The sequence below is a fragment of the Ananas comosus genome, linkage group 6 (genome assembly GCF_001540865.1).
Source record: "Ananas comosus cultivar F153 linkage group 6, ASM154086v1, whole genome shotgun sequence".
Lineage (NCBI taxonomy): Eukaryota > Viridiplantae > Streptophyta > Magnoliopsida > Poales > Bromeliaceae > Ananas > Ananas comosus.
The window spans coordinates 13,636,117-13,651,586 of record NC_033626.1 but is presented as its reverse complement, the minus strand read 5'-3'; the positions used below and the strand labels follow the sequence as shown (position 1 = coordinate 13,651,586).

Below are 15,470 nucleotides of genomic sequence, written 5' to 3'. Positions count from 1 at the left end.
AGTAGCATAGTGCATCAAAGATTGATAAAAATGATATAATATTATTTAGAGGAGAAAGGAAGGGGTCTGAAAGACAACAATCCTTCCATTCGGTTCTCCTCAAATCCTCAACACATCCCAACCTTAAAAAAAAAAAAAAAAAACCCCTCAAAAACCTTAATTAAGAACACATTCCAAACGAAGAAAAAGGGCAAAACACCAATGAAAAAGAAGTATGAACAATCTCAGCAATTCTCTCGCTGTAAAATTACCACACACACTAAAAATCCACAAAAACGAAAGGAGAAAAATACACACAGTGGAATACAAAAGCAGCATATATAGATTCCTTCCTCCGGTCTTATTTGCTCTTCAATCGACAACGAAGAAGCCAAAGGAGCAGCTCCGAATAAGGGTTTTTCAGCGCAAAATAGAAACCCTACGCCGCCACCGCGAAAGCTGCCGCCGCGAGCGCCACCGCCGCCGCGGCGGTGAGCCACCGCCCCGATGGAACCCTATGGGCAGCATTCTGGTCGGCGACCTTCTGGTCCGCCGGCGCCGCGTCCGGCCCGGCCGGCTTCGCCTTCTTGGGCGCCGCCGCCGCGGTGGCGGGCGCGGGGGCGGGCGCCGGGGCGGCGACGGGCTTGAAGATCTCCCGGGGCTGGAGCACCTCGTCGACGACGTAGACGGCGAGGGGGTCGCGGTCGAGGATCGTGGCCGTGATCCGCGCGGGGGCGGCGGGGGCCGCCGTGGGCTGGATGGCGACGTGCTCGCCGTCGTTCTGGAGGGTGAAGTTGTAGTTCTTGGCGGTGCCGTCGGTGGCGAGGGTGTTCATGACGCCGTTGTTGGTCTTGAGGCTGTCGGCGGAGTAGTAGACGGGGACGGCGTGGTAGAGGAGGAGGGAGAGCTTGTCGTCGGCGGAGAGGTTCTTGAACGTCGGGAGGAAGGCCTTCATGGCCTGGTCGGCGGGGCAGAACACCGACAGCCCGCCCGCCACGCTGTCCTGGAACGTCTTGGCGGCGTCGCCGGTGGACAGCAGGAGGTCCGCGAACGTCCTGCAGCCCTTCCGAGACATGAGATCGGTGAGGTTGCTCGCGGCTGGGGCGGCGGCGGGGGCTTTGGCGGCGGCGGCGGCGCCGATCTGGACGGCGGATAACAGGAGGAGCGGCAGCAGCAGCAGCAGGAAGAGCCGCATTGTTGTTGTCGGCTGTAGCCTGGATTACTTGTATAGCTCTGTTAATTAATTCTGGCGTGGAGGAGGAGAGCTCGCAGAGGGTTGGGACTTGGGAGTGAGGAGATGGTGGTGAGTACTACTGGAATGAAGTACACACTATGATGAGCGTCTAGCTGGAGATTGATGGAAAATGCCCTTGCTGTTCTCTCTAATTTCACCAACTGCCATTGTTACATTTTTTAAAGAATTTGTCTAATAGCATTAATATAACTTGAAGTGGCTTGTAACTTGTAAAGCAGAGTTAAAAGCAATTTTATTTCACTCCCACCCTGAACTACTATTTGATTTTACACTAATCGATTAGCATAAACAGGTACAATTAGCTCAGCACACAGTAAGGCCGACAGTGGAATACGATTAGTTGAAGGAATGAATTTTTAATTAAAAAAAAAAAAGAAAAAAGGGGACGGTTGCGTGGTTTTAACAGCCGTACCGTTATAGAGACGGGAGTTAGTTCGCACTTCGCAATAGAAAACGCGAACAACGAGGGTCTCAGACTCTCAGGTTAGTTCCAGTCAAAGTGGCATGGGCGGTGCACGTGCCCTCGCCCCTCGGCATCTTCGCATCGGAAATGCAACCGCAACGCCTTTTTATTCTCCCTCTCCGATCCGTTCATCCATGATCCTACGGTTCATACTGATTATTATTTGTTATAACTTATAACACTACTGTAAGGGTGAAACGGTAATTTCGTTCAGGACGGGACAGTTGCTGTTCTACGTGGCGCGAGGAACGAGGCCGATCGGGATTAGACCACGACCGCCACGTGTATGGTGGGGCCACCGACACTAGCCCTCGCCACGCTCCGGGCGCTCGGGGAGTGACATTTTGTCTCTCGCGTTGGATGTGGGCAGGTTCGGGGCCCACCGCACCATCGAACGGCTCACATTGGTCGATCCGACGGTTACGGACTCGAAGCAAAAATCCAAAATCCGCGCGCCCACTTTGCCCCCGCGTTCTCTGTGCTTGATGGGGATTCGCTGTTTGGTTTAAGACAGGGTAGAGAGCCATAGCAGCTACGGGATCCGACCCGAACTTAGGCCCACATCTTAATGAGCCGGGCCCAATAAATTGTCATCTCACATATAGTGGACCGCGCTAAAAGGTTCAATCTATCCGTGGGCTCTTCTTGGCCCGTGGGTCATAGACATATTCCACTATCATCCCCGGATTCAAAAGTGGGTCAAATACATGCGGGTAGTGTGGAAGTGGAACAGAGAAGTACACTCACAACATACTTATGCATCTCTGGTGTTCTCTGGTTATATATTTGAGAGTAGGAACTCTTTAAGCCTTATCACATGTTCATATATCTACTCATTTTGGGGCTTGGAAGGAGAGAGTTGCAGGAGATTGAACTCTTTTTGTTCGCAGAGAACAACGAAAGATTCATTCTCCTCCAACATCTCATCTTCAATGAGTCAACAAACTCTCTTATTTTCTGTAGCTTATCTTCGTAGGCCTTGGTCTTAACCATCGTCGAATTTTGAACGTGAGAATTGGAGGGAATCAAACCACATCATGTAGTAAATGGTTTGTTTTCCTCCAATGTCTCACCTTCAAACTGTTCGGCTGTACCCGCAAGAGTGACCAGATATTGGAGTGAAGGTAGGGAACCTGAACCATCTCGAAAGTTGTTGATCCAGAGAAATAATGTTGATCTAGCTTACATGCAGTTTGAGATTGTGGTGCCTAAAAACATCCACTTTCATATTTAAAAGACACAAAAAAATTTAAAAATCCTCTCAATTTTCTCTTATGCAATACTATAAAACGGTGATGAGAACAACAACTCAAGAAATAGGTAAACTAATAGCTTTGACCACCAAAATCCCAAACTAGACATTATTTTGAGAAGTACCTTTTTTTCATTTTTTTTCTTGGCCGGATTTTGTATTAAAACAATATTTAGTTTTCAATAATTAAAATTCATGTGCATTTGGTTATGCTGATGGATAAACTTCACCTTTGCCATTGTGATTGTCATGTTTTGCCCATGAGCAACTTATCTATTTTGAATATTTCTACCATACCAATTACTTTTTGGCATCGTTTGATGAATCAGCGATCCAATGAGACTTCTAATAATACTTGATTTTGCTATACTCTGCTTTGGAAATGGTTTTATATCTATCTGATTTTGGCCCAGTTTCTCAAAACTTTTGAGACTTCTCTACTTGAAAAGCCCAATTTACGCCATTTGGCAAAACAAAGTGGCTTTAGCTAGAGGCTGAATTATGCTTTAGGCAGGAAAGGCAAAATGCTCCAATCATTCTGTCAAAACATTTAGGCTGAAAAGACAAACAAACCATTCTTTTCTAAATTCTTACATGAACCTGCAACACAATCATACACTAACATCAATTATATTGTGCTTGTAGTTACATCAACACTTGATAAATACACTAACAAGGCCAGCATTCCACGATCTAAATATAGTTAGGTTAAACAACAAAAGCACGAAGTCTTAACCTTGCCTCAGCTGCTTTTGATAAGAAGTCATCACTAGGGTTCTCTTTCACAGCAGTGAGAGCTGCGACGTAGGCAGCTCTCTCCTCTTCCATCTTCTGAATCTCATCGTTGTCGATTTCATCCACCTTCAGTAGAGAGATAAATTAGTCAGCTATTAGGATCCTTAAGAAAAATTTTGTATGTTATAAAAGAAAGTTGCAGGGTCACCTAACAGTTGTTTACACTTCTAGAAGAGATAAATATAAGGGAGAGCAAAATTAACATGATTATACTAGCAATAAGACCCCAAGTGTGATTTTTTGAAAGCTTCTGGCACCACCCCACCCCAGAATCCCACAATACTATCATACTATCATGACTCAATCTGGATCAATTTAAGCATTAATTGGTTTTAATCGAATAATGAGCTAACATAAGCATATACAACAAAAGATACTTCAACCATTTATATTTGAATAGGTACTTCCTCAATCACTGCATGCTTAGCAGATATGATATAGTGTACACTCTTGAACTAATTGGTGAACAGTATCAAAAATGGCTCAAGTTGGCGTTCTAGTAGCACAGTGAGAGATTGTGGGCTTACTGCAAGTTGAAGTGGCTCAAATTCGAGGGAGGATGAGATGCCATTTTCAGAATAAGTGGCTGAATCATTCTCTGATAACTTTTCAAAAGCCTTCATAAGTGCAGTTATTTCAAAGTCCATAGAGTCTACATCTCCTTGAAGTTCTTCGATTTTCCTATTTGACATCTTTGCTTCCCATTCTAATTTCTCCAAAGCTGCTTGCTTGTCTGCAAGCAATATCTAAAAAACAAAAGAGAAGGTAGTTGCACATGGTAGACGCAAAGAAGCCAAAGCCATAAGAAGAAAATATGTAAGCTAACTAAAGCAACAGTAAGTAGTCACCGGGCTTTGTGTAAAGAAATTGGAAGACTACTATGATATTAGGAAGATCTTATCGTTAGATGATCACCGTTTTTCTCCATGCTCAGGTTGAGCAACAACGATAGCTAGAGAAAGATTTCATATAGAATAATAAATTACTGGCTCATGGACAACCATGGAGCGAGTAATACATAAATCTAACAATCAGACAGAAAGGGGTAATCTTTTTCAAGACCAGATAAGTTGTTACCTTGGCATTTTGCAATTGAGAAGTAGTGGATTTAAGCTGTGAATCCTTCTCAGCAACCTGTTCTTCAAGGATCCCATATGATGCACTCATTTGGTTGACTGTATTCTCTGCAGATTTCAGAGCTTCATCTTTCTCAAGCAATTTCTTCTGTAGGTCACTGATCTGTTCACGCAACATAGCCATCTCTTCCCTATCTTTCTCAGCTGCCATAGCCTTTGACAAGATAATTGAGTAGTCGTCACCATTATCAGCATCTTGATTGCTTTTTTGGGCATTCTCTCCGTGATCTCTTCGCTTCTTTGCAGAAATACTATGAGCTGTTCTCCCAGCTTTTGTGTCAGCAGCCTAAATCCAGGAAATGTTATGTAAATCTACAATCAAATGGCTAGCCTAATTATGGGCCTTAGCTATATATTGAAATTAAATAAACCATGATTAGAAAAATCATATCATATACCAAGGGAACTTCTTCTGAAGGAAATTGCTAAGCTTTCTATAATCCCCTAATAAAGACTCAGAGATTGAATAACCAATTTAAAAGTTGGTCTATTTAATGATTATAGGAAAAGCTATCTGTAAAGTTTGATCGTGGGTTCAAATGAGACTATTTGATTTCCAAATAATCCAAAATCAAGTAAAAACATGACAAGTAACGTTTTCCAGAAATTTTGTTAGCCAGAGAAAAAAAAAATCACCAAACAAATCAAGTTATAAAATACTCTCACAAGCATGCAAGTAGAAACTTCTTTCTCTCTTGCAGTAAGCTTCTAAACTCACCCAAATTCTACCATTGTCATCACTTCTAGAAGAAGTGATCAACATGAATACTGTGTATAAATATCAGCATATACTCTTTCCATAGCCCATCCAACTGTGCCAAACATATTATCTGATTCGTAATGACAACCATGAATTTCCCACTAAAATACTTTTAACTTTCAGAATCCACATTGAAAACAAGCTTATGATAGACAAATCTGGTGCTGAATAAGCAGAAAATAGAAAATCCAAACATAGAGGCAACAGAAGCTACACAAATTAGTGAAAACCTAAAACTAACTTCATAGGGTTCATAAGCAAGGTATCACATTACATAATTACAGTTCATTTTGCGCAATGTAGCATCTCATTACACTCAAACTTCTGTATTCAGTGGCGAAAAAGATACTTAAACCTAAAAATCACTTCAGGAACCCTAATATCTAAATTCTCCTACTAAAAAGATTCAAATACTCCAATAAAAAAAGGGAGTAATCGATGGATCAGGAACAAAACCTTCTTCGACTGAGACGGAGCCGGTGTGTACACCACAGACGCTCTCCTCGAATACGACGAGTTCGCCCTCCGATCCTATAAAAAAGAGTCCCCAAAAAAAATTCAAATAATTCGCAAAAAAATGCAGAAAAAACAGAAAGAATGGGAAGGAAGCGAGATCTAGGGAAAGGCGATGAGACCATGAGGGATTCGACGAGGGGGACCATCTCGACGAGGTTTTTGAAGAGGAGGCGATCGACGTTTCCGCCATTCCCGCGGCCTCCATCGGCGGAGGAAGAGGAGGAGCATGGCGGCGGATGCGGCGGAGGAGACGACGGAGGTGGCTGCGCGAGCTTCTCGGCGGCGGCGGAGGTATCCCCGGAGGAGACTGCGCCGCCTCGGCGCCTCTGCGATCGATCCACCATTTTCGTGGAGACGACGACGAAGAAGAAGAACAAGGACGGAGGAGAAGTTGCAGAGACTCGCGATGGACTCCCTCGCTCCCCCTTTCCTCCGTTTCTGAGCCTTTGTCGCTTTAGGGACGTTGTCTTCTGTATCACGGTTGTATATACCCTTTTGTGTCTCTGAAGTGTTGGGCCGTGGTGTGGGGCCCATTTGTCAGCCTGAGGGGAGCGATATGTACGCGTTACATTGTAGATGCGAATTGAGGGGCGGTTTCGGTGGCCGGCTAAAGAGTAGATTCAAATTCTTTGCTTAGCTTGTGTACACAATTTGGACCTGGACCTGACCCACACCTGAGCGAACCCGTTCGCGGTCACATTCACGAGCCCGAATTGCTAAACTAACAAATCCTGCCTCGATCTTCTGGGTCAAATCATTATTATTATTATTATTATTATTATTATTATTATTGCTTGAATCTTTGATAGGGTCTTCATTTCCTTTTCAATGCCTAAGCTATGGAGGTTCATGAATTAAACCACCACGTAACTGATATTGAAATGCACTCAAATTCAAACATAGAAAAAGATAAGAGAAAAGATTAAAAAAAAAAAAAGAAGATAATTCTTAGCAAAAAATTCTTCAGCTAAGCACAAGTATTCGATGATAGCAAATAATAAATAATATAATATTTCATTTTCTTCTTATGGATTTTTGTGGGCCCCATTCGTATTAAAATTTTAATACATTTGATTGATTTTTCTTTTCTGACCGATTGTCTACCTTGTTAGTCAATATATTAGAACGTGTGGTTTAATTTTCTTCAGATGAGAATGAGAATTATAAATCAATATAGAAAATACATATCTTATCCACTAGTCGAGGCCAAATTTGAATGGGTACATATTCATAGGGTGTCAAATACTTCTCTTTTTTTTTCTTTTCTGAGAGATAGGTAGCACATTACCCGTTTTGTTTATTTCATTTAGAAATAAACTTAGCTGAAAATATGAATCAACTAGGATTCGAACTTGAGTCTCGAATACCAACCACCAAGCTTTTTGTCACTTACTCTAGAAACGGTCAGTCATAGGGTGTCAAATACTCTTATCCTATTAATTACATAGGACAGCCACTAATTTGGCATCATTTACCAACGATTGTGAAAAAAAATTCCTGGGAAGAGCGATAGAGAATTTGCTCCCTTAGACCTATAAAAACAACAAAAATAATATAAGCACAATGGTAACTTTAAATAGCAAAAGCAAGAACTCTCATCTTCCTCATCTTCTTTCTCTTTTTAAATTCTTGCTTTATATGATAGCAAGCTATAGTACAATAATGAAATCTTTAATTTGTTCCACCCACCAACAATATCAAGGAAGATACTTTTCACCATTTTTAGTATAATTTAATACCTTTTTTTTTATTTTTTTTTCTATTCCATCTGGAAAGAAGCCCATCAAAACTAATCAATTTGATGGTTGAATATACGAATTGTATTAATTAAGCACTCTGAGCAATTGATAAACAATGTTTCAAAACATGAGTTTGAGCGATGGATCCAAGTAGCTTATATAGTTGACAAACAGTCCTACAAATTATCTTCAGTTTTACTTTTTTTGTTAATTGATCTCTAATTGCTCTTATCTTCTCTATTACTATCAAACTCTGGTTCTGTGGGACATTGCATCATTGTTTCGGTTTGTAATACCGTATAATTATTATTTTTTTTCGGTAAATCATATATTTATTTATTACCAAATCTTAAAATGATCATTGGAGATGTACGAAAACAAAGCAACATTCGATACCCAGACCATACATACACCCAAATTATAGAAAAAAACTTCAAAATATATGAGAACTCCACACTAAGGATATAGGTATGTGTGCCATTTAGTTGGGTCTTAAGATTCATATAGAAGAATATTACACCTCATTAATTATAACCAGACTTTTGCCATACGATGTAAGTAGGAGAGGTTGATGATATATGAAAAAAAAAAACAATTACTAATCATCATCTCAAGTTTGAGTATAGGTCTCTTTATTTTACTTTTTTTTTAGAAAAATTACTATACTATCGTTTCATTCATTTAGGAGATGAACTTAGCTACAAAAGGAGACATCCAAGGCCTCGCGACGAAAAAAAAAAAAAAAAAAAAAAAAAAAAATCCACTTAAACTAATGTGAAAGGTCTCTTAATTATCTCTAAGTTCCTCATTTGACCATCTCTATCATGTATTCATGTCAACGAGGACCGTTGGATTCCAGATATATCACGCGTGCTACACGTACGTGGTCCCTTCAGCTGGTAGCCCCTCATTTTTATCACTGACTCGATCACGAAGATGCCGTCGACTTATACAAGGCCATCTTTTCAATTATCTTTATTTAAATATTATTTACTAATTATTATTTAGTTTTTTATTGTAATATTATTCCTAATTGCCTAAGTATCATTCATTTGTTTATTGTACTATTATTCCTAATGACTATTGAACTCCTTGCTTAATAAAAATTTAATTAGGCTAAATTAGAAATTTTTTTTTATAAATGTCCGCTATTATTTTTTTTTCCTAACTTTCAAAAATTTATATTTTATCTTTTCAACATTTAAAATTAACGTAGTTAACTCCTCTCTGTGTGAGTTTTATTATTATTCTATTTATTTCTTATAGTTTATAATAAAACTGTTTTTCAAAATAACAAAAATATTTTAAAAAATTATTTTTTTATAAAAGAAGTAAGAAAATTTTGATAATTTTGTCATTCCTATTGACGCTGTTTTCTTTTGAAAATATTTCTAAAATTTTAAAGAATAAAATATAAATTTTATCATGAAGAAAAAAATTTAAAAATAAATATTTACAGAAATTCTTTTTATAATTTAGCCATTTAATTAATACTCTACCCTGGTATTGACATTCGTGCAAACTTATTGGTCGTTGAAAAATTTAATTTCAGTAACATAAGAATAGGCTCAATTCGTACTAGGTATATATGTACTCCACGTATCGGGCACTGTAATATATACTAAACATTAATAGATGAACAAAACTGAAAATTTGGATTGACCGTTGCTGTCGAACGTTACCGTCAACTAACGGCATGGGCCGAGAGGAGGGCGGCGCCTCGCGAACTGACGGAGGAACAAACGGCGACAGTCGCGGAAGCGTTGAGTCCCGTTCCACCAACCGCCGCACGATCCCAGCCGTTCATCTCGTCGATGCGCGCCCTTCCCAAACCATTTGCGCGCAACCGCCGTTATCCGGCGCCACGTGTAAAAGGATCATGGGCCCCACGAACTTTGATGCAGTGTGCGGGCGTTATATGGGTGTAATCGCGAGATCAAACGGTCTGGATCGTAGCCACGTGGGTCCGTACACACGTCTCCTCGTCTAACCACGTTCGGTGTGTAACGCCGCCCCCCCTAAAAACACTTCACACAGAGCTCCCTCAAAAGCGCTCAGGAGATCGAGCTACTCCCCTGCGATCTCCGGGAGCCCAACTTTTGATGTCGCCAATTGTTTCCTCTCAAATCTTTTCCCGAAACCCCCAAATTCAATTTTGATCGCAATTTCCAGTAGAAAACGACGAGTTCTTCCTTTTTTCGGGGCGTAATTTGAATGTGATCGTGGTTTGAGTTGCTAGTTTTTGGTGATTTTGAAGTGTTTGTTTTGTATATTAACGGAGATTTTTGCTATTTTAGTTCTTCGGAGGGGAAACAAAGAGAGAGTAGTAGTTTTGGGGGGGAGTTGGTTTGTTCAATGGTGCTACATTTGAGTGAACTCTGAAGAGATTCTTTGTTTGTTAGTACAATTTTGTGAAATTTGAAGCAATTCTGGTTTGGATGGTGGGGATTGGTTAGGTAAATCGGTGCCGGGGATTTTAGGAGAATGTGTCGAGTTGAGAAGGGGATTGGATCCGAGTGCGGGGAGAGGGAGATGCGTGTGAAGGCCGAGAAGCTCAAGGTTTCTGCTGCCGCAGCGGCAGCAGCAGCCGCAGTCCTGTCGAGATCGCGGATGAAGATGTGGATGGCGCGCGCCGCCGTCGCCGCTCTTCTGTGGACATGCGTCGTCCAGCTAACGGCGGTCGGGGGGATTTGGGGGCCGGCAGTCCTCAAAGGATGGCCCTCTTGCTCTGCACCCTCCCAGTCTTCGGTGGCCGACAAGCTCGTCGTCCTTCCCCCCAAAAGTGAGAGCTTGTTAATCAAACGTTTTACTCTAAACACTTAAGCTTGTTAGAGAACAATATTTATATATATTTATTTTTAACACTCCCCTCCCCTTCACGACTGAGCTCGAGACTTTTTGTAAGGCTCATGACGTAAACTCGAATTAAATTAGAGAAAATTAATAATACTAGAAACTTGACATGGCTCGAACTCAGGAACTCTGCTCTAATACCTTGTTAAACAATAGTTGTATTCTAAAAGTTTAACTTGTTAAAAAACGGTATTTATATAATTTTATATTTAAAAGAGCTCCATCTTTCATCATGCAAGAAGAAAACTCGCATTGTTTCTTCCGTTTGTTCGTTTGCTTTATTTTCTGTCATTGTTAGGATGTCAATTTTGGCTTGTTGAATTCATTAGGGAGTTTTTTTTTTCTGATCACTTGCATATGATTGATTAGGTGAATTAATGGTAAGCAATTCGGGCACCTTATATAACGATTGGATTAATCAATTCTCCCAACTTTAGGTTGCTTTTGGTTGTGTTATATGTTATTAGCTGGCATGTCTTTGTCATTACGGATTCCGCTTATTGCTTTGCTTTTATGATTTTGTTATTTGGCCATGATGTGCTAACTGCTGATAATTATTGATTCTTTTGTTTTTCCCCCAAATTCAGGATGTCAGATTCTATTCGTTTGTCTCGTTGGTCTCTTAGTGCTTAATTTCGATTTATTTTCCGCTTATGTTATCGACATTGTCTTAATATCAAGGACCATTCGTGCGGAGCCATCTGGACATTTTCCCTATTATTTTGCAAATCTCTCACTTTATGAATCAACAATTTGTGAATTCTATTATCTAATCTCTGTTCATTGTATCCACCAACTTAGAATCATTTTACTATTGCTCTTCATTCAGATATTGGTTTAAAGTTTTCCGTTAGCGATTTGGTTGCCTTTTAATTAATCCACTTCGAGTGTTATTATTGTCTAATAAAATATTACTTATTACATATTGTATATGATGCATCTCACATTCGATATCTACATATGTTCTCGTTAGGGATCTACAAGAATAATGGTTATCTAATGGTCTCATGCAACGGGGGGCTTAATCAGATGCGAGCAGCTGTAAGCATCAGTTTAGACTTGTGACTTTCTAATTATAATTACTTGCTTTTGCTTTAGAATTTTGGCCTAATCTTAGTGAAAATGCAATTTTGATAACTTCTTATGCTGCAACTCTTCTTGGGTGTCACTCTATTTCCCCAGATATGTGATATGGTTACTATTGCAAGATACTTGAATGTGACTCTAATAGTACCAGAACTCGATAAGACCTCGTTTTGGGCTGATACCAGGTGTGCTTGTCTTTTCAAAGCAAAATTTCCTTTCGATTAGCTTCCAGTTTTCTTCACTTCTTTAGGATTAAGAAATGTTATCGTTTTCAACTTTCTTTAATGTTGCAGTGATTTTCAAGACATATTTGATGTGGATCATTTTATAAATTCATTAAGAGATGAGGTCCGAATATTAAAGCACCTTCCGCGAAGGCTAAAAAGAAGGGTGGAACTAGGGATGGTTTATTCCATGCCACCTGTTAGCTGGTCTGATATTTCCTATTACCACAATCAGGTTTTCTTATGTCTTATTCAAGTGTTAAATGATTTTGATCATTTTTCTATTAGTAACAGTGCTAAGATTCAGTTTAATTTGAAAACAGATTCTTCCCTTGATTCGGAAGTATAAGGTTGTGCATTTGAATAGAACCGACGCCCGGCTTGCTAATAATGGCCTTCCTATAGAGATTCAGAAGATGCGATGTCGAGTGAATTACGCTGCCCTGAAATTTACCTCTCAAATCAAAGAATTGGGCAAACGGGTGATCAAAATTCTCCGTCAAAATGGCCCTTTTTTGGTTCTCCACTTACGCTATGAAATGGACATGTTGGCTTTTTCCGGCTGTACCCAAGGTTGCACGGACGAAGAAGCAGAAGAGCTTACGAGAATGAGGTATGGCTGGTCAGTTTCCCTTTCATTTTACCCTCTATTGTGATTGCCTAAGATGCTCGACATCTCTGTAGTTTTGTGCAAACTGTGACTCTTAGACTCTTAGTTAGGAATCGCATAAGAGGATTAAAAAGGTTATTTTACTGAAATGGTCGCGTGCGAGTTTCTAGTCTTTGAATCCTGAGTTCATGTTGGCTTAATGTGAAACCATGGGAATGGCTTTCAGATATGCTTATCCATGGTGGAAAGAGAAAGTTATCAACTCCGATTTGAAGAGGAAAGAAGGTCTCTGTCCTTTGACACCAGAGGAGACTGCTCTTGTTCTGAGGGCACTCGATATTGATCGCAGCGTCCAAATATACATCGCAGCGGGAGAAATATACAGCGGGCAGAAGAGAATGGCTGCACTTACTGCAGCTTATCCTAATGTGGTGTGTTTGCAATACAAGATATGGTTTATCTATTAACCTTCCATTCTCTCTCCCTTTCTCCAATCTTTGTATATAATTTTGTCTGATTTGTTCAGCAATTCTATGCAGGTCAGGAAGGAAACAATCCTGGAGCCTTCAGATCTTAGATTATTCCAGAACCATTCATCTCAAATGGCGGCTTTGGATTATTTAGTATCTCTAGAAAGCGATGTATTTGTTCCAACGTACGACGGGAACATGGCAAAAGTTGTCGAAGGCCATCGCAGATGCTTAGGCTTCAGGAAGACAATCCTATTGAATCGAAAACTTATTGTTGAGCTCGTCGACCGCTACAACAGTGGCACCTTGGGGTGGGGTGAATTCTCCTCTTCGATAAAGGCGGCCCATTCGGATCGCATGGGAATGGCTTCGAGGCGAGTGGTGATTCCTGATCGACCCAAGGAAGAAGACTATTTCTATGCCAATCCCAAGGAGTGCTTGCAACGGCCCGAAGATTTTCAGAGTTCGTGAAAATTCTTCTTGCTTAGATTTTATTCATTTGCAAATACAGTTTGGAGTTCAGAGTTCGGAGTTCTTCTCATGCAGCTGCTGAACATACACACATGTTTATAGTACAAAATAACTTTGCTCATTTTCTTCAAAATAAAAGTTGGTATCTCGTATAGATAATACGATAGAGGGGAAATTGTCTTGTATACATTGTTAATATATATCATCATATCCTTTTTTAAAGTTATTCAACCGTATACTGTATTTGCAGTTTTGTTATGACTTGTTCTCTGCTTTATATGAAAAGGAAACCAAGAAAATTGATGATTGTAAACCCAATTTTCCCATGCCATGAATTAATAAAAATCGTAGTTCATGCATTATATATCTGCTAAGTATCTATATCTTATTATAAATCAATCGCACATTCTAATGATGGGTTAGTTGACAGATGAAACTTTGTCAAGATTTTCATCTTTACTCCATCTAGGCACCCTTTATAGCACGAACTTCGTAGAGCAACTATCCATCCTTACAAAGTCTTCTGTGTATAGCAAAAATACACAGAGTTACAGAAAAGATGATCACAATGTTGTTAGTAAAAAAAAAAAATCTGAAATTGTTCGTCTTAGTACCCACACTTCTAAAGATTCAGAAATAGCCATACAAAAACTTTAACTTTCACCAGAATTCGTAACCTCCAGAAAGAAGTTGTACAAGAATTCGATGCTAAAGCATTGGTGGGTGATCCAGCCCCATCTAACCGATCGAGAGCTATATGCAATTTTAGGTCTTATTATACTATTTATGGACTGGCTATAACATCATATGGGTGGGTAGAGCACTCCTTAAGGGGGACTAGTTGTATTCCTTTTTTGTTAATTGAGAGCGGTCTCATTTATATGTATCATTTTGATTAGGTAAAATTCATATCTCGCTTCATATCTCTCTTTAATTAATTAGGTAGCATTTGTATCCAATCAATTAGGTAACAAATTAATAGAAGAAAAAAAAATTTGTATTTATTGTGAAAGTGGAATTTGTATTTCTTGCCTTTCGAATGCAAAATTGGTTTAAGCTGGAACTTTTTGCGACAGAGAAAATTTATCGACTTCTCGTTCTCGAGATACAGGTACAATACTTCTTTTTCCTGTAATTTTTTTTCACTACATCTAGATTAAATGTTGGTCAAAAACAATTCCTAGCAGTTTCAAGGCTTCATTTATGCCTTCAATTCGTAGAAGGCACTCTTTCTTTTTCTTTTTTGAGTAAACAGGGATTTATCCTATTTGTGTTACAAGTTGAGGGGTGTACAGATGCGACCAAGTTGTCGTGAGGCTTTAAGCAGAAAGATACAAGAATAAGCGTGCGTGAAGAAACACAGAAAGATACAAATAGAAAGCTACCCGAAAGTGTCCAAGGGACCACATGGAAATTTGCCTCACAGGGAAGTTCACCCTTTTATGTGATCATACTCCTAGCGCATGTTGCCAAAGATTCATTGTGTTAGCCACTCGCATTCCCGTTTCGTCGCTTCGAGTAAGTTGTACGCTGAATATACGATTGTTTCTCTCCTTCCACAGTTCCCAGCAAGCTGTCGAGAAGCATAGATCGAACAATTTTTTCCCCCAGCCCCTCACAAAGTTTCGAGCACGATTCCATCTCTCTAATAAGTCCCCTGGCTGTGTCAGCAACAAGCGCTGAGTTGTTGGAGCGGATTGTAGCAGGAGGTTCCAAACAGCCTTTGCATAATTGCAACAGAAAAGGATGTGTTCTAAGTTCTCCCCGTTGATCGAACAGAAAATGCAAATCGAAGGACCATGCCAGCCCCTTTTGGATAGTGTGTTGGCTGTGAGGATTTTGTTTCTCGCGGCGAGCCAAA

At 40.0% G+C, this 15,470-nt stretch overlaps 3 protein-coding genes across 3 annotated transcripts; 1 reads left to right on the top strand and 2 right to left on the bottom strand.

Moving 5' to 3' along the window:
- On the bottom strand, positions 22-1,361 carry LOC109711242 (fasciclin-like arabinogalactan protein 1). The gene has a single exon (XM_020234187.1). The coding sequence runs from the start codon at positions 1,172-1,174 to the stop codon at positions 419-421; it is 756 nt and encodes a 251-aa protein (XP_020089776.1). The 5' UTR covers positions 1,175-1,361; the 3' UTR covers positions 22-418.
- LOC109711334 (restin homolog) lies at positions 3,486-6,616 on the bottom strand. The gene is made up of 5 exons (XM_020234328.1): positions 6,276-6,616; positions 6,097-6,171; positions 4,822-5,166; positions 4,272-4,490; positions 3,486-3,810 (listed from the first exon to the last, which is right to left on the bottom strand). The coding sequence occupies exons 1-5, from the start codon at positions 6,498-6,500 to the stop codon at positions 3,658-3,660; spliced, it is 1,017 nt and encodes a 338-aa protein (XP_020089917.1). The 5' UTR covers positions 6,501-6,616; the 3' UTR covers positions 3,486-3,657.
- LOC109712050 (uncharacterized protein At1g04910-like) lies at positions 9,900-13,867 on the top strand. The gene is made up of 7 exons (XM_020235478.1): positions 9,900-10,677; positions 11,722-11,789; positions 11,931-12,019; positions 12,128-12,293; positions 12,382-12,671; positions 12,895-13,099; positions 13,208-13,867. Exons 1-7 carry the CDS (start codon positions 10,380-10,382, stop codon positions 13,607-13,609), a joined length of 1,518 nt encoding a protein of 505 aa, XP_020091067.1. The 5' UTR covers positions 9,900-10,379; the 3' UTR covers positions 13,610-13,867.